Source organism: Saccopteryx bilineata, chromosome 12 (assembly GCF_036850765.1).
Source record: "Saccopteryx bilineata isolate mSacBil1 chromosome 12, mSacBil1_pri_phased_curated, whole genome shotgun sequence".
In the NCBI taxonomy this organism is placed as follows: Eukaryota; Metazoa; Chordata; class Mammalia; order Chiroptera; family Emballonuridae; genus Saccopteryx; species Saccopteryx bilineata.
Window position 1 is genome coordinate 57,939,722 of NC_089501.1, and position 17,316 is coordinate 57,957,037.

Here is a 17,316-nt window from a genome sequence, read left to right on the forward strand (position 1 = left end):
TGTAGAAAAGATTTTTCTGCCTAAAATGAACATAACCTGAAACACTGCAAACACTGAAGCTTCGAGTGGAGGCGTTCCGGTCCAGAATGAAGCCGCGTTTCTGTTTCTCGTGTCAGTGACACTTCGTGACAGCGTGCGGCAGGCCCACGGAAAGTCCATGGGAGAGAAGGAACACGGGTCCCATGTTCATCCGCCGAGCGTGTCATTGAGAGAACCCGTCTGAGTCTGAGAGTGTGAGACCAGCGGGTGGGTCCAACGTCCTCACGCGTTCCCCGCGCCGTGTTCCTGTTCCCAGTCCCGCCCCTTCCCGCCGTGCGGGTGCAGTCAGTGACCGGTGACTGGGGCTCGCCAGAAGGTCCCTGAGCCCCCGGCTGAGAGCCGGCGGGGCCCCTGGCGTCAGCTCTGTGCCTCGGGGCCACGGCTCTGCCGCGCGGCGCGGCGGTTCCCAGGGGAGAAGGCTGTTTGTCCAGAGCGCTCAGTTCCCTGACCTCGGGCGGCTGAGGAGGTGTGCTGTGGGGTGAAGGTCAGGTGGGCCCAGGACACAGGTGTCCACCCTCCGGCCCGGCTGTCGGCGGGGACAGTGTCCTCTCACCGTTCCTCCGGGTGCGCTTGCTCTCGAGCGCTGCTGGTCGCCCCAGCCCGGAGAGGAGGCGTCCCCCTGTCCCCGGGGCTTTGATCAGATTCCTGACCTCAGGCCCTCCCACAGACCCCTGGTGGCCCCCGGGGTTCCCACTATGTCTCCGTGATCCACGCGTACGCAGACCGAGGAGGCCGAGGACCCCGTGCGTCACTTCCTTTGGGACGATGGCAGCCCTCTCAGCCTCTCCTCCTCAGGACGCTTTGGGACTCTGTCCACTGTTTGTGACCGGGCTGTGTGGGCCCCTGAGCTCTGGCTGCTGAGGATTTAATCACCTCAGTGTTCTGTCATCTGGGAAGTCTGCGTCCAGTTGAAACTGCGGGCCACACGGCGTCTGGCCAGTTTCCACCAGGAGGGTTGCTGCACCTTGGTGTTGAGCAGCCTGTCGGTGCCGTGGCCCCAGGGGTACCAGAGTCTTGGGGACCGACTCGATCTGACGGGTGAGCGAGGGCCCTAGCCGCGTCGCTGTGCGGAGTGCGATGTGCTCCAGCGTTGACCATCCTGTCCGCTGAAGTGCAGGCGGGGCCGTTTACGAAGCTGACTGCCCATCCCCCAGCTCACGTGACCCTTCGGAGCGCAGTACTTGCTGGACACGGGCAGGTGACTTGGCACAGTCCACGCTGGGAAGGACTGCGTCTTGGCGAGCGTGCACGTGACTTCCTCTCAGGGTTCTCTGGTCAGGCAGCTGGACAGCCCTCCTGGTGCTCATGGTGTCCCGTGTCTCCGCTCGGGACTCTACTTTCTACGATGGCCCCTCTTTGTCAAAGATGAGTAGGACACTTTTGCACATCTCCTCCTGCCCAGCCGGGCAAGACTGAGCTCACACCTGGGCCTCAGTGGTGGCCAGCCGGCTTCTGCCCTTGCTGACAGAACCGCGCTTCTGGGTCTCACCGCCGCCCGCCCTCAGCGAACCCTCAGCCGTGTGGGTGGGAGCTGCAGCTCAGACCCTGACACTGACTACTGTAGTCCCGAAAGCTCCCTCCTCCGGAGTGACTCTGCTCTGAGTGCCCAGAGTTTGGCTGGTGTCTTGCTGCCCTTTGCTGGGAGTCGGGAGACTGGCAGAACTCGCAAGACCTCGCGAGACCCAGAGTGGTTAGTGCACATGTGTCCCGCGGTGGCTGCCGGAATGTGAAACAGAAAATAAAAGTGGATGGTTGGTTTTGTTTCTCTCCAGTGGTTTTGTGGCCCCCCCCCCCCCCCTGGAGACAAGACTGAGAGGAGGCCCCATAGCAATGTCGGCTGTAGCTGCAGATACTATTAATACTGCAGATACTGTTAATACTATAGATACTGTTAATGCTGCAGATACTGTTAATACTGTAGATACTGTTAATACTGCAGATACTGTTAATACTATAGATACTGTTAATACTGCAGATACTGTTAATACTGCAGATACTGCTGTTAATACTATAGATACTGTTAATACTGCAGATATCATTAACACTGCAGATATCATTAACATTGCAGATACTGTTAACACTGCAGATACTGTTAATACTGCAGATACTGTTAGTACTGCAGATACTGTTAGTACTGCAGATACTGTTAATACTGCAGATACTGTTAGTACTGCAGATACTGTTAGTACTGTAGATGCTGTTAGTACTGCAGATACTGTTAGTACTGCAGATACTGTTAGTACTGCAGATACTGTTAGTACTGTAGATGCTGTTAGTACTGTAGATGCTGTTAATACTGCAGATATCGTTAATACTGCAGATACCGTTAATACTGCAGATACCGTTAATACTGTAGATACCGTTAATACTGCAGATACTGTTAATACTGCAGATACTGTTAATACTGTAGATACCGGTAATGCTGCCCCCTGTCGGGGTCCAAAGGAACGAATTTGGAGGAACCGAAGAAGATGAGCAGAGAGGACTGGTGAAAGAAGAGGGAGCTAGAAGAACAGCGAAAACTGGGTAATGCTCCTGCCGAAGTTGATGAAGAAGGAAAAGACATCAACCCTCATATTCCTCAGTATATTTCTTCAGTGCCATGGTATATCAATCCTCCAAAAAGGCCACTTTAAATCACCAGAGACCACAACCAGAAAAACAAAAACGGTGCAGCTCGTCTGGAGAACGGTACAATGGGTGTAAAAGAGAATTCTGTAACTACTAAGTACCGCAAAGGAGCGTGTGAAAATTGTGGGGCCATGACACACAGAAAGAAAGACTGCTTTGAGAGACCTCGGAGAGTTGGAGCAAAATTTACCGGAACTAACACAGCTCCTGACGAACATGTCCAACCTCAGCTGATGTTTGACTATGACGGGGAGAGGGATCAGAGGAACGGCTACAATCCAGAAGAACACATGAAAATTATAGAAGAATATGCCAAAGTCGATCTGGCAGAACGAACACTGAAAGCCCAGAAACTCCAAGAAGAATTAGCCTCAGGAAAATTAGTGGAACAGGCTAATTCTCCAAAACACCAGTGGGGAGAAGAGGACCCAAATTCTCAGGTGGGAAAAGACCATCACAGTGAAGATGAGGATGAAGATAAGTATGTGGATGATGCTGACATGCCTGGACAGAACTTGGACTCTAAGAGACGGATTATCGTTCGGAATCTCAGGATTCGAGAAGATATCGCAAAATATTTGCGGAATTTAGATCCAAATTCTGCTTACTATGATCCCAAAACGAGAGCGATGCGAGAGAATCCCTACGCCAATGCAGGAAAGAATCCGGATGAAGTGAGCTATGCAGGGGATAACTGTGTTAGGTACACGGGAGATACCATCTCAGTGGCTCAGACACGGCTGTTTGCGTGGGAAGCCTGTAACAAGGGATCTGAGGTGCATCTGCAGGCCGATGCTACCAAACCAGAGCTGTTGTAAAAGTCCTTCAAAGTCCAAAAAGAAGACTTCAAAGAACAGCAGAAAGAAAGCATCCTGGAAAAGTTGGTGGCCAAGAACAATTGGATGCCCCTCCAGCTGAATGGCTTCCAGCTCAGACGGAAGACTGTGGAGTATTCAAGACACGGGACGGTCATCAAAGGGCAGGAGCGAGTTGTAGCCTGCTCTAAGTATGAGGAAGACGTGAACATCCACAACCACATGCATCTCTGGGGCTCTTACTGGAAGGAGGGCCAATGGGGATACAAGTGTGGTCACTCTCTCTTCAAGTATTCCTGCTCCACTGGAGAAGCTGGGGAGGAGAGTGCTGATTCAGAGGAATGTGTAGTGAATGATACAACCGGAGAAGAAGCCGTGAAGAAACCTCAAACCTGGGCCCTGGCCGGTTGGCTCAGTGGTAGAGCGTCGGCCTGGCGTGCAGAAGTCCCAGGTTTGATTCCCGGCCAGGGCACACAGGAGAGGTGCCCATCTGCTTCTCCACCCCTCCCCCTCTCCTTCCTCTCTGTCTCTCTCTTCCCCTCCCGCAGCCGAGGCTCCATTGGAGCAAAGATGGCCCGGGCACTGAGGATGGCTCTGTGGCCTCTGCCTCAGGCGCTAGAATGGCTCTGGATGCAACAGAGCAACGACCCAGATGGGCAGAGCATCGCCCCCTGGTGGGCATGCCGGGTGGATCCCGGTCGGGTGCATGCAGGAGTCTGTCTGACTGCCTCCCTGTTTCCAGCTTCGGAAAAATGCAAAAAAAAAAAAAAAGAAACCTCAAACCCTCATGGAGATGCATCAGGAAAAACTAAAAGAGGAGAAAAAGAAGAAAAAGAAGAAGCATCGAAAGAGCAGCTCAGATAGCGATGGCGAAAAGAAGAAACACGAGAAACTGGAGAAGGCGCTGAGTGCAGAGGAGGCCCGCCTCCTTCACGTCCAGGAGCTCACGCAGGTGGACGGGAGGAAGCGGCCTCACAACTGCATCTATGCAATGCGGGAACCACTGGGGAGGAAATGGGGGCTTACAGGGTGAAGCGCCAGAGGCCAGATGACCCCATGGCCTCTTTCCTTGGACAGTAGGGACCAGTCACAGATGGCTGCCCACAATAAACACAACAGACAAAAAAAAAAAAAGATGAATAGGACAGACAGAACCCACACAGACATGGCTGGCTCGATTCCCTACAGCCAGCCAAGACCCGGCCCCACAACGCCAGCCCAGGAGGCACCAGCGGTGGCTGATGTGGAGCGCTGGGCCCTGAGCTGGGGCCCAGCAGGTGCAAGGTTGTGGGGCTGCAGGGATTCAGAGGAGAGGGTTCGAGCCCACTGAGCTGGGCAGTGAGCATTCTGGGAAACGGGCTCTGAGCCGGCTGCAGGGATTCAGAGGAGAGGGTTCGAGCCCACTGAGCTGGGCAGTGAGCATTCTGGGAAACGGGCTCTGAGCCGGCTGCAGGGATTCAGAGGAGAGGGTTCGAGCCCACTGAGCTGGGCAGTGAGCATTCTGGGAAACGGGCTCTGAGCCGGCTGCAGGGATTCAGAGGAGAGGGTTCGAGCCCACTGAGCGGGGCAGTGAGCATTCTGGGAAACGGGCTCTGAGCCGGCTGCAGGGATTCAGAGGAGAGGGTTCGAGCCCACTGAGCTGGGCAGTGAGCAGTCCGGGGAAGCGGGCTCTGAGCCGGCTGCAGGGATTCAGAGGAGAGGGTTCGAGCCCACTGAGCTGGGCAGTGAGCAGTCCGGGGAAGCGGGCTCTGAGCCGGCTGCAGGGATTCAGAGGAGAGGGTTCGAGCCCACTGAGCTGGGCAGTAAGCAGTCCGGGGAAGCGGGCTCTGAGCCGGCTGCAGGGATTCAGAGGAGAGGGTTCGAGCCCACTGAGCTGGGCAGTGAGCAGTCCGGGGAAGCGGGCTCTGAGCCGGCTGCAGGGATTCAGAGGAGAGGGTTCGAGCCCACTGAGCTGGGCAGTGAGCAGTCCGGGGAAACGGGCTCTGAGCCGGCTGTTAAGCACGGGACAGACGGCATGAGCAGAGACAGGTTCCCGGCGGGGGGACACCTGGGCAGAAAGGCGGGCGTAGGAAGTGAGCAGTTAATTAACAGAAGGGCATGTGTTGGGCAAGAACTCTACTTGGAGGGAGACAGAAACGGATGTGGTTTCTTTGGTTTTGTTCACATTTCCTTGGATTGCTGTGTTTCCTGAGGAAGGTGCGTGTCCTGTGGCAGCCATGGATTCTGGGTCCAGGTGAGAGGCACCGGTCTCACCTCTCCCTCAGGGATTCTGCCGTCACCTGAAGCCCGCCTGCTGGAGCCTCTGCCTCCAGAACCAGGTTCCTTCTTGCCTTCTGGTCGGACATGGTGACGACTGACCCTCAGGAGGAGAGAGGGGCCCCGTTTCAGCCGCGACAGGCAGGACCCGATCTCAGGCGCGCTGCACGAGGCCACGCCCACCGCAGCCACCCAGACGGAACCCCTCCCTCTCGCCTGGCATGTCCGGATTGTGCATCCTGAATCCGCAATCGAACGATAACTCCAGGGTCTCAGGAACATCTTTACCTCATTTTTTTGAACGACAGGAGGCTTTCTGGCTTGTGGTTCATTAACGGTTGGTTGAGTTGGTTAATGGTGACGTAAGTCGGAAACAGGAGAGATAACATCTCATTACCACTAACCTGCACCTCCTTAGATGGACTTCCAGAACCGTCTCTGGCCATTCACGTCGGAGGGGACCGTTCACAGCGTGTTTGCGCCTGACATCGGTGACTCTGTCCTCGGCAATGTACGTGTGAGGCCGTATGTTTGGAAGCACAAAACCCCAGACCCACCGTGGAAACAGTCCGTTGTTCCTGACCCTTGTCCTGTGGTCAGTCCCTGCTGAGTCAGGCTTTCTGCCACACTGGATGATGGACGTCTGTCCTCTGCTGGACGTTCGAACGCCAGCGGTCACTGTTTGTGTGGAACTCCACGCCCTGTGCGCACCACCCTCCGAGGGCCGGGCCCCCGTCCCCATTCCCGACATCTGCTGGTTCCAGGCTTGGCAGAGACTTCCAGTGCCCCCCCCCAAGGTGTGTCCCTAACCATCGTTCCAGCAGGACTTTCTGGTGCTCGTAACAAACAGACGACCCTGTGCGTGACTGAAGGGGTCCGTTCCTTCCTGATTTTTGGACGCTCATTTGAAGAGGACTCAGCAGACTGGCCCCTCCTTCAAGGACCTGGCGGAGAAGGTCCTGGTGCCCATGGAGCCGTGACAGAGGGCCACCTCTGTCCCCAGTTCCCTCCATGTCATTAGAGCTGGTCCCTCAAGTGTGATGGAGGTGCTCAGACGTCTGTCAGACTTTTCTGCCCTCGACTGCGGCCCGGGTTGCGAGTGACTGAGGACTGAAGAGGCAGAAGGGAGACGATTCAGAAGGCGTGTCGTCTCGGAGACTCCGCGTGTGGCGAGCGCCGTGCCAGCGACCCGCCCCCCCCCCCGTGTGGCACGGCCGGCCAGCTTCCGACCTTCCGTGTGTCCAGCAGACCAGAGCCAGGAGCCTCCTTTCGGCACCGCAGGGCTGGGCCGGGCCGGCAGCCCTCGGCCATGGTGTGGCCCCCACCGCCCTGCCGGCGGTGCCGTGAGTGTGGGACCCCCTGCTATGCTGGGTCAGCGCGTGTGTGCACGTCACCCCGAGAGCACCCGCCTCGCTGTGTGGAGGACTTCACCTCAAGTCGTTCCGGGAGGCGCAGACCCTAAACCCTCCCCCAGTTAATCCGTGTCCTTCAGTTGGGAGCAGCCTGACATAAAATGGGAATTTGGCAGTGAGACCACGGGCGTGAGCAGCTGTCGTGTGGACGGAGGACCGACTCGCCCACTATGCGGGGACGTCTGGGCTCTGAGTGGCTGTGCCTCGGCGGGGATCTGAGTCAGTGCCCGCGTCGCCTGTGATCCGGTTCTGGGCGTTACCCGTGCCAGGAGCCGTGTGTCAGCACATGGTCCGTCCCTCAGTCAGTCCAGCTGCGCTTCTCGGTGCCCCGCGTAGCGGACTCACCAACTGACCCGTGACCACTCAGCTGCTCCAGCGGTGACATAGAATAATTCTTTGTCCCAGAACCTCTCACCATCGATGATACGTGGAGAGGCTGTGCCCAGCCTCCGGCCAGAGGTTTGCCTGCTTTTCCCCCGAGCAGGGTGGTGGCTGACTAGCCAGCCGTGCAGGGGACGCTCCTGCTTGGCAGAGGCTTACGTCATCGACGCCCCAGACAGTCCAGCAACGAGGAAGCTCCGTGGGCGTCCCAGGAACAAAAGGAGTCAACGCCAAGGAGCATTCTCAGGAGAACCACTGGAGGGACCCGAGTGACCACCCCTCAACCGTCACCACCCAGGTGCACCTTAGTCCTTGTCCCCACGGCCCTGGCCCCTCACACAACCGCCCGTCGCTCCCAGAGGCCGTGAGGGGACCCCGCCAGTCTGGTCACAGCGACTCCCTCACACTCCCCTCCAGCCGGATGCCCCCTCCCTGATGCCCCCCTTCCTTCGCGTGAGCCCGTGTCATTCCCCCTCCCCCAGCAGTGAGGGGCTGGCACGCGTGGTGTTCCACTGGGTCTTCCCAGAGGCAGGTGGACCCGGGCGCCTGACACGTGGTCGCGTTGAGCTGACGGGTAGAGACGGGCGCCGGAGCACCTGACCCACAGCCGACGGGAGAGGAACGCGGGCGTCAGAACCGCAGGGCAGGCTCGACGAGGTCCGTCCAGAGTCCAGGGGACTCTTCCACGTCGGGAGCGGGCGTCTCTTGGTGCCCGGATGTGACGTGAGCGTGTGGGGGCGTTCTCGCCACCGGGTCTGCGGTCAGCTTCCCGGGCCTGGGCCTCGGTCGTAGCATCGAGAGCCTCGGAGTCCCGGATTCACACCCCGTGCGTGGCCAGCACGGGCGCGAGCCGTGTAACGGGGCTACGTCCCCGCCCCCGTGGACCCTCTTAGGCAGCGACGCTGGCGCTCGCGGGCGGTGACCTGTGTGCTCTGTCGCGTTCCCGCTCTGCAGGGCCGCAGGCTGCAGCAGCTGAGCTGCGGGACGTTGGCGGTTTGCCGTGGGGACACATCTGGTGTGGGACGTTGGCTGTTTGCCGTGGGGACACGTCTGCTCCCCGGTTCTGCCGGGCGGGGCGCCTTCCTCCACACCGCTGACTCAGTCTGATCTCTGGACGAGGCCTCACGCGGTTTGTGCGGGACCACTGGTGTCACCTGCCATCAGAAACTGCTCCCCCCATCACCCTGGGCAGGGCCAGCGTCTGGAGGCCTCGCAGCCCCTCACTCGTGGGTGTCTGTCTGGGGACAGGCTTCGCTGAGCACTGAGCGGAGCCGGGCCTGCCCGCTGGGGAGAGCCCCTCAGCTCACCCCGCCATCTCAGGTGGCAAAGCAGATGGCTCCCTCCACTTGACTGGCCACAGGTGCCTCCGGGCCACAGACCTGTCCCAGGAGAGACAGGGCTGCCCTGAGTGACAGTGTTAAGTGTCACGTGACCAAAACAGAGCATGTCACCTCAGACCCCTTTCGACCTTGGTGTTCATGGCTAAGAACCCGCTTCCTTCTGAAATGTAGCCGACCCCGTCGTGCCGGGACCACAGCTCTGCGAGAGTGTCACGAGTCAGGTGGATGGTGGCGGGGACGTGTCTGTGTATGGGATACTCACGTGCTTTGTCTCCTGTTACCAGCTCTACGTGTGTTGTTGCTGGAAGGCTGGAGGGAGGGTGACTTCCAGGACGGGACGGGACGGCAGGCATTGGGGACCCTGGTCCCTGAGGAGAGAGGCAGGGCTGAGGATGGCCCAGCTGGGCTGCTGACGAAGGCGGCAAGTTTGTGTCCGGAGGGCAGATGAGAAGGAGGTGGCGTGTGCCTGCCTCCCTCAGCCCCTCCCCAGCAGGTGACCCCCGTCACGGGCGTCACGGGGCACGTGCAGGGTCGGAACGCTGCTCAGGTCTCCAGCATGGGAATGACTTTTAGGCCTGTGGTGCTGTTTTCTTGTTCACCGTTCTGAGTCTTCTGACCCAAACAAAGAGCTTAATACTTTGGCAAAGAGTTGAGGTGATAAGAGGAAAAGAAACAAGAACTGTTAAAGAGAAAGCCGTCCCTGGGAGCTTTTGTGCAGGCATGGACTTCGGGTGAGAGCCGCTTCACTTACCAACATGGTGGATAAAAATGAGGAGCACAGACCGGGGTCCCTGGAGCTGAATGTTATTGCCCCAGAAAGGTTTCGGGACTTCGATTTTCCAGTATGGAGTCTTCTTTGTTTAGATCCGGCCACAGTTTCCCATCTCATTCATCACATTGTCAGCCGCGTCGACCAGTTTGGGCTCTGGGTGCCACATCTGGATGCAGAGAGACGGACAAATAAAAACGTGTTGCTTGGGTCACTTCCAGCCTGTGCGGGACCCTCTGCTCTGCTCCCGGGAGACCCAGCCTCCTGTGCGGGACCCTCTGCTCCCGGGGGACCCAGCCTCCTGTGCGGGACCCTCTGCTCTGCTCCCGGGGGACCCAGCCTCCTGTGCGGGACCCTCTGCTCTGCTCCCGGGGGACCCAGCCTCCTGTGCGGGACCCTCTGCTCCCGGGAGACCCAGCTTCTGTGAGTCGCCTGGACCCTGGCCCGCCCGCTGCTGCTCCCGTCCCAAACACCGCTAGGGCAAGATACATCGTACTGTGTTTATCTTTGACCTTTGCGTGGAAGTTGGTTAAAACTGGAAATGGTTGTTAAGATGCAGGGTCTGGCCAGCATCCAGAACGAGTCCAGTCCTCCGCTGGGCTGAGCAGACAGCCTCGGGCCGTCGGCCCTGCGGAGGCGTTTTCTCTCGAAGGTAGGGTCGCTTCTACGTCACGCCCCTGTCACAGGATGGCATTGCAGAGGCAGCCCCACTCCTGTCGTCCACGGGTGCTGGTGGGTCCCCGGAAACTTGAGGGGGGCTGCAGCCTGGGTCGGGGGCAGCCCGAGCTGGTGGGACCCCTCTGAGAGAAACGTGGGCCTCCTCCTCGTCCCCGTCGGCTTTGTTTGTTTGCTTGTGTTTTGTTGTTGTTTTTTCATTGATGGTCTGTGTCCGGGTGTCTGTGGATAAAACCTGGTGTCTGACTCACGCTCGCTGAGATTTGCAGATGGGTCCAATGGTCATCGCCGGCCGGGACCCCTGCTCCTCTGGGTCCCCTCTCTGGGAAGGACCCCTGTGCCCTGTGTACAGCGGGTCTCTGAGCGAGGGGCAGTCTGACCCAGTAGTGGAGGGAGGGAAGGACGAGAGCAGAGCCGCCCGGGCCGCCCGGGGCTCCCTGGAGTGTGACCGCCCTGACCCCGCGCGGCTCGTGCTGACTCCGCAGTGGCCGTGCCTACTCTGCAGTGGCCGCCCTGACCCCGCGCGGCTCGTGCTGACTCCGCAGTGGCCGTGCCGACTCTGCAGTGGCCGCCCTGACCCGCGCGGCTCGTGCTGACTCCGCAGTGGCCGTGCCTACTCTGCAGTGGCCGCCCTGACCCGCGCGGCTCGTGCCGACTCCGCAGTGGCCGTGCTGAGAGGCGTGGTCGGGAGGGGACGGACGCCCCGTTCCTCTCCGTCTCGGGTGCTGGGGACCCGCTCGCTCCCAGGACTCTGAGGGTTTGATAAACGTGACTGTGTGAAATGAAGCCTGGGTCACGGGTGCTGTAACGTGCGGCTGACAGTACGTCGCAGAGGGGCGTGAGCTCCCAGGTTGCGGTCTCCCCGCGTGCCGCAGCCGCCTCGCTGTTAGTCCGCATGTCCTCTACTTCCCCGCGAGGGGCAGAAAAGCAACCCCGTGCCTGCTGGGCGGGCAGACCGTGGGCTGGGAGGCTGGACAGAGGTTTCTCCGTCCGAATGAAAAGCGTTCCTTAAATTACGTCTGTTTTCACAGAAACCTAACATGACGCAAACACTTTCCGCAGACGCGTGACGTCAAGCGGCACCTTGCGCGGGCGTCTCCGGCCGGCTGTGGGCTCTGCCGCAGACCCGCACACACACTGGTGTGGGGACGCCCCGCCCGCTCCGAGGGGACAGCCGGGCTTCCTGTCTCGCAGTCGCTTCCCTAACTGGCCGTTAGTTCTTCAGCCGCAGACACTGCCCCTGCCCGGCTCCTGGCGGGGCTGTCCCCGGGGGTACCCTCCCTCACCTGAGACTTCCGAGCTGTTTTCCGTATTGAGCTGGGGAACAGGTTTGTGTCCCTGAGTAACAGTGGCTCTGTGTGAGGTCACGGGGCCTAGGCCGTGGTCCTGAGAGAAAGCACAGGGTTTACGGACGCCGTGAGGCAGACGTGCAGCAGCTGTTGGGGAGACGGGGCTGGGCTGTGGTGTGGGGGCTCCCCCAGCCCGTGCTCCCCTTCCCTCTCCCCACACCCCCTCCTGGGGTCTTCAGGATAATGGGGCGGGGCGGGGGAGGAGTGGGAGTTCTCGGGGCGCTGTCCCTGTGCAGGGGGGCTGGGTGGTGCCCACTGCCCCGTGGCACCCGCCCTGGAGCTCGAGATGTTCTCCTGGGGTCTGCCGGCCACACGGTGCTTCCTGCCCACAGGGTCCTGGCCTTGGGGCGTGTGGCCTTTCCCATTCCCCCGGGGGTCAGGGAGCTGCTCGGGAAACTGAAGGCTTCGGGGCAGGCCGCCATCCTCTCTGCGAGTCGAGGTGTGGGGCTCTCAGGGTGTCCCCAAGGCTCCCTGAGCACCGCGACACCCTCGTGGCCTCCGGCCATCTGCCTCTCCCCAGGGGAGTAGTTAATAGCAGTTATGTCTCCGGAGGAGTAACAGTGTCCCAGTGCTGTGGTTCTCTGTGGAGTAGAATCTGCTTCTCCAGGGGCATCTGGGGCTGGTCTTTCTCGCCACCCGCCACCCCGGAGGGCACGTCTGTTTCCTGATGTGCGCATTCCTGAAGCGGAAGCCGGCGAGGGCTCCTGCGATCGGCGCACACGTGTCCTCGCATCATCATAGCGCAGGCGCAGTGAGTCCTCGCATCATCGTAGCGCATGCGCAGTGAGTTCTCGCATCATCGTAGCGCATGCGCAGTGAGTTCTCGCATCATCATAGCGCATGCGCAGTGAGTCCTCACATCATCATAGCGCACGCGCAGTGAAACCCCAGCACACGCACTCCCGACCTGCCAGGCGACCTCTCCCCGCGACGGGGAGACTCTGTGCTGCCGAGTTCTGTGAGCCGTGGAGATAACCCGCGTCCTCCTTGTTCCAGGTTGTCCCGGCGCCAAGAAGAACGAGTTCCTCACGAGCGTGCTGGACGCGCTGTCCACCGACATGGTCCACGCGGTCTCCGACCCGTCCTCCCCTGGCAGGTGTGTCCCGGACGACCTCAGAGCAGGGAGCCGGCAGGAGGCCCGGCCAAGGTCCAGCCGCTGGCTGTCTGAGACCGGCCCCCTCGCTGAGCGCCACGCGGGGGGCTTCCCACAGGGAGGGGCGTCTCCTGTGGGGCTGGCCCCCTTGGGAGGGTGTCTTCGTATTGAAGAGTTGGAGGCTGAAGGTCTGAGAGACACAGCCGCGGCGTCGGGAGCCCGTAGCTGCGACCTCGGGAGTGGAACTCTGTTCACACTGAGGGTCCTGAGGGCCCAGCCGAGCCAGCACGCCTGGGGCCGGCAGCAGCAGGGACAGCATAGCACACGCTTCACCTTCACGTGGTGACAGCACGCTTCCGCATGTGGGACAGCTTCAAACCAGAGAGGACGTGGGAGAGAGAAACATGGATTTCTTGTTCCACTTGTTTATACCCTCACTGGTGGGTTCCTGCTTGTGCCCTGACCGGGAGTGACCACAGTTGTGGACAATCAGGTCAACACTCTAACCAAGGTCAGGGCCTAGAATATTTTTAATTCAAGAAGAAACATCTAGTTACCACTTAAGATACATTTTTAGTCTGACCAGGCGGTGGTGCAGTGGATAGAGCGTCAGACTGGGACATGGAGGAACCAGGTTCAAGACCCCACGGTCGCCAGCTTGAGCGCGGGCTCATCTGGTTTGAGCAAAGCCCACCAGCTTGAGTCCAAGGTCGCTGGCTCGAGCAAGGGGTTACTTGGTCTGCTGAAGGCCCGTGGTCAAGGCACATATGAGAAAGCAATCAATGAACAACTAAGGCGTCGCAACCAAAAATTGGTACTTCTCATCTCTCTCCCTTCTTGTCTGTCTCTATCTGTCCCTCTCTATGTCACACACACACACACACACAAAAATTATCTGCACCTAATACTGCAGCTATGACAGAGGTGATGCCACTGAGCCCACGCACAGGAGGAGAGACGCCTGGCATCCCAGCTTTGCCTGTCAGGCCCATGAAGCACAGAACCAGGACAAGGGTGCCTCTGTCCTCAAGGGTGTGGCCAACGTCAGGCGCAGAGCTGGCACGCACAAATTCCCTGTGTTATTTACAATTTTGAAACAAACTTGAAACTTTTTTTACCAAATCCCTTTTTCTAAACCATTTTTAAATGAACGCTCCATCATACGGCGGAGGCAGGCGGGCTTAGGCCCGGGCCCCCAGGGGTGCGCGCAGGGCGGGCCCCCTGGGCGGGCGTGGGAGGGGGGAGGCAGGCGGCACCCCGACACCCCTGTTCTTCCAGGCTGTCCGAGCCCGACCCCAGCCACACGCTGGAGGAGAGGGTGGTCCACTGGTACTTCAAGCTGCTGGACAAGAACTCCAGCGGCGACATCGGCAAGAAGGAGATCAAGCCCTTCAAGAGGTTCCTGCGGAAGAAGTCCAAACCCAAAAAGTGCGTGAAGAAGTTTGTCGAGTACTGTGACGTGAACAACGACAAGTCCATCTCTGTCCATGAGCTGATGGGCTGCCTGGGCGTGACCAAGGAGGAGGCCCGGGCTGGCAGCAGGAAGCGGCACAGTAAGCGGTCCCCCCACCCCCCGTGCCCCCCTGCCCAAGCCTGACTGCCCCCCCGTGACCCCCGCCCGAGCCTGTCTGCCCCCCCCGTGCCCCCCTGCCCAAGCCTGACTGCCCCCCCGTGACCCCTGCCCGAGCCTGTCTGCCCCCCCCGTGCCCCCTGCCCGAGCCTGTCTGTCCCCCCCTGTGCCCCCTGCCCGAGCCTGTCTGCCCCCCCCCGTGCCTCCCGCCATCCCTTGTCGGGGGTGGTCCTGAAGGGCTGAGGGGAAGGGTCCCGGTTAGCCGGCGTCTGTCCACCATGTAGTGATGGACTCCCGGGAACCCAGGCAGGAGGGAAAGGGGTCAGAACAGGAAGAGGGGTGAGTCTGATGGCCGGCCTCTCACTGTTCCCACGGTGGCGGCCACTGTGCAGAGGTGTCTGCCTCGATGTCTGAGGTCAGACCTGAGAACCGTTGGCAGGAACTGGACAGCCATTGTGTGGCCACCAGCCCGGCGTTCCGGACAGTTTGTGGGCGGTGAAATCATTCCTGTTGTCCTCACGGGTGTCACCAGGGTTCAAATACGGCGCTGGCTGTGACGCACACAGTTGAGCGTGTTTTAGGTGTGGCCGCCTAAGTAACCGGGTGTCAGAGAGAGAGAGCCCTGTGGTGGCGGGTCCCTCACACCCCAACGGGGAGCAGTGGGAAGTGCTGCCCAGCTCCGTGGACGCTGGGGGGCCGCCTGCACGGTGACCAAGTCCCGGTTCTCTCCTGGGTCCGGGAGTGTGGTGCTTGGGAGGGCGTGTGTGGCCTCTCCTACCACTGGTGTCTCGGCGGGTTCTCCGGTGCCAACGTCAGGGACATATTCGCACGAGAAGTCACGTGAGCCGCTCCAGAGCGCCAGCCCTGGGGAGTGCTGACTTCCTGTGCTGCCGCTCCGCCCTGAAACGTGGGCCCCGCCGCTGACCCCGGCTGTGGTTCTGGACGGCAGCGGTGCTGACCCCGTACTTGTCATCACTGTCACCTCGTGGTCCCAGGGCTCTGGCTTTCAGGCTGGGTCTGTGACTGTGGAATGTTTCCTCATCATTTCTGGGGAAGCCCCCCGTGGAAACAGCAAGCTCTATGTCGGAGACTTTTGTGCAGGGTCTCTGTTGTTCTGAAAACGTCTGGGCCTGGAGGCCAGTGGCAGGAACGTGCAGCCCCCGCCCCTCCGCTCACCAAGTGGGGTGAGGATGCCTCCGCCTCAACTGGCAGGACAGTTCTGCGCTCTGTCCTGGGTGTCGGCCTGTCCTGCTCTCGGAGAGGTCAGCCTGAGAACCCCATAGTCACGGGGGACTTTCTGGGTGTCTGCGGGCGTGTGAGGAAGGACAGAGGACAGGAGGGGACACTGGGCCTGTGCCATCCACCCTGTGGACTTGGGGGTGGTGTGGGGCTCCGGCAGAGATGGGACAGTCTGAGCAGTGCTGTCCCTGCACACCTTGCTAAGCTGGGGTCAGGTGTCAGCCATCTTCCACAGGTCACCATGCGTCTGGTGGCCCCAGACCAGCACCTGTCCCCTAGCTTCTGCCCCATGCCCGGCTGGGCTGCCACCCCTGCAGGCTGAGTGCCCACAGCCTCTGCTCCGGGGCCCGTGCTGAGAGGACGCTGATCACACTCAGGGCAGAGCACGTGGGCCCAGGGACCCACACGTTCACACAGAGGCAGGAGCCCGGGGTGGTGCGGGCGTGTCCTCTGGTTTCTGGGGCAGGAAACTGATAGGGCCCAGGGCATCCGGGCACCCCAAAGGGCAGCACAGGGCAGAGCTTGTTACTGGGCCGCAGGGCACAGAGCGCAGGACATCGGCATTTAGGAGAAGTTTCAGTCACTGCAGGGTCTCAGCACCTTCGGGCCCCTGGGACGGCTGTGTGTCTGCGTCTCCTTGTCCTACTGGGGACAGAGAGGACAGCCAGGGACCCTCCACCTCAAAATAAGCTAGAATGTGTCAAAAGTGGGTGTTTTGTCAAAAATGAACGTCGGCAGGCCTTGGACACATGATTAGTTGTTTCGGGAGCCCTCTCGTTTCCCTGCAGAATTTTTCCACGTCTTTTCCTACTTTGTTCGTTTTTTTCCAGTTTGATGATCGGTTATTTTTTCCTACACTGTGTAATTTGAATCAGTGAAAAGTCAGAAAACTGTAAATATTCAGGAGAAGATTAATTGGGATTTTTAAAATATCCAAACTGTTACCAACTTCTTCTGTTTACGCTTGCACATATGTGACAATGCCTTTTTTAATTTTAAAACTGTGAGGAATCAAATGAAGCACATAAATAACATGTGACCTTTATATTCTCAGACAGAATTAGACCCAGATCCATATTCATCTAAGTACATCTCTCTACAGACGTGCACATGCTGGGCACTGTGGCCGTCCACTACGAGTGGCGTCACCCTGTCCACTACGAGTGGCGTCACCCAGGCTGGGCACTGTGGCCGTCCACTACGAGTGGCACCACCCAGGCTGGGCACTGTGGCCGTCCACTACGAGTGACGTCACCCAGGCTGGGCACTGTGGCCGTCCACTACGAGTGGCACCACCCATGCTGGGCATTGTGGCCGTCTACTCCGAGTGGTGTCACCCAGGCTGGGCACTGTGGCCGTCCACTACAAGTGACGTCACCCAGGCTGGGCACTGTGGCCGTCCACTACGAGTGGCACCACCCATGCTGGGCACTGTGGCCGTCCACTACGAGTGACGTCACCCAGGCTGGGCACTGTGGCCGTCCACTACGAGTGACGTCACCCAGGCTGGGCACTGTGGCCGTCCACTACGAGTGGCACCACCCATGCTGGGCACTGTGGCCGTCCACTACGAGTGGCGTCACCCAGGCTGGGCACTGTGGCCGTCCACTACGAGTGGCACCACCCATGCTGGGCACTGTGGCCGTCCACTACGAGTGGCGTCACCCAGGCTGGGCACTGTGGCCGTCCACTACGAGTGGCACCACCCAGGCTGGGCACTGTGGCCGTCCACTACGAGTGGCGTCAC

General features: G+C 59.7%; 1 protein-coding gene and 1 pseudogene across 2 annotated transcripts in view; both read left to right on the top strand.

The window, feature by feature from the left end:
- SMOC2 (SPARC related modular calcium binding 2) overlaps nt 1-17,316 on the top strand; it is a 159,282-nt gene that overhangs the window by 134,216 nt on the left and 7,750 nt on the right. For both annotated transcript variants that reach the window (XM_066247721.1, XM_066247722.1), the window contains exons 10-11: nt 12,664-12,763; nt 14,039-14,313. In XM_066247721.1, coding sequence (XP_066103818.1) covers nt 12,664-12,763; nt 14,039-14,313 — 375 coding nt within the window. The remainder of the gene's footprint in view (nt 1-12,663; nt 12,764-14,038; nt 14,314-17,316) is intronic.
- On the top strand, nt 1,870-4,565 carry LOC136316007 (pre-mRNA-splicing factor SLU7-like; annotated as a pseudogene).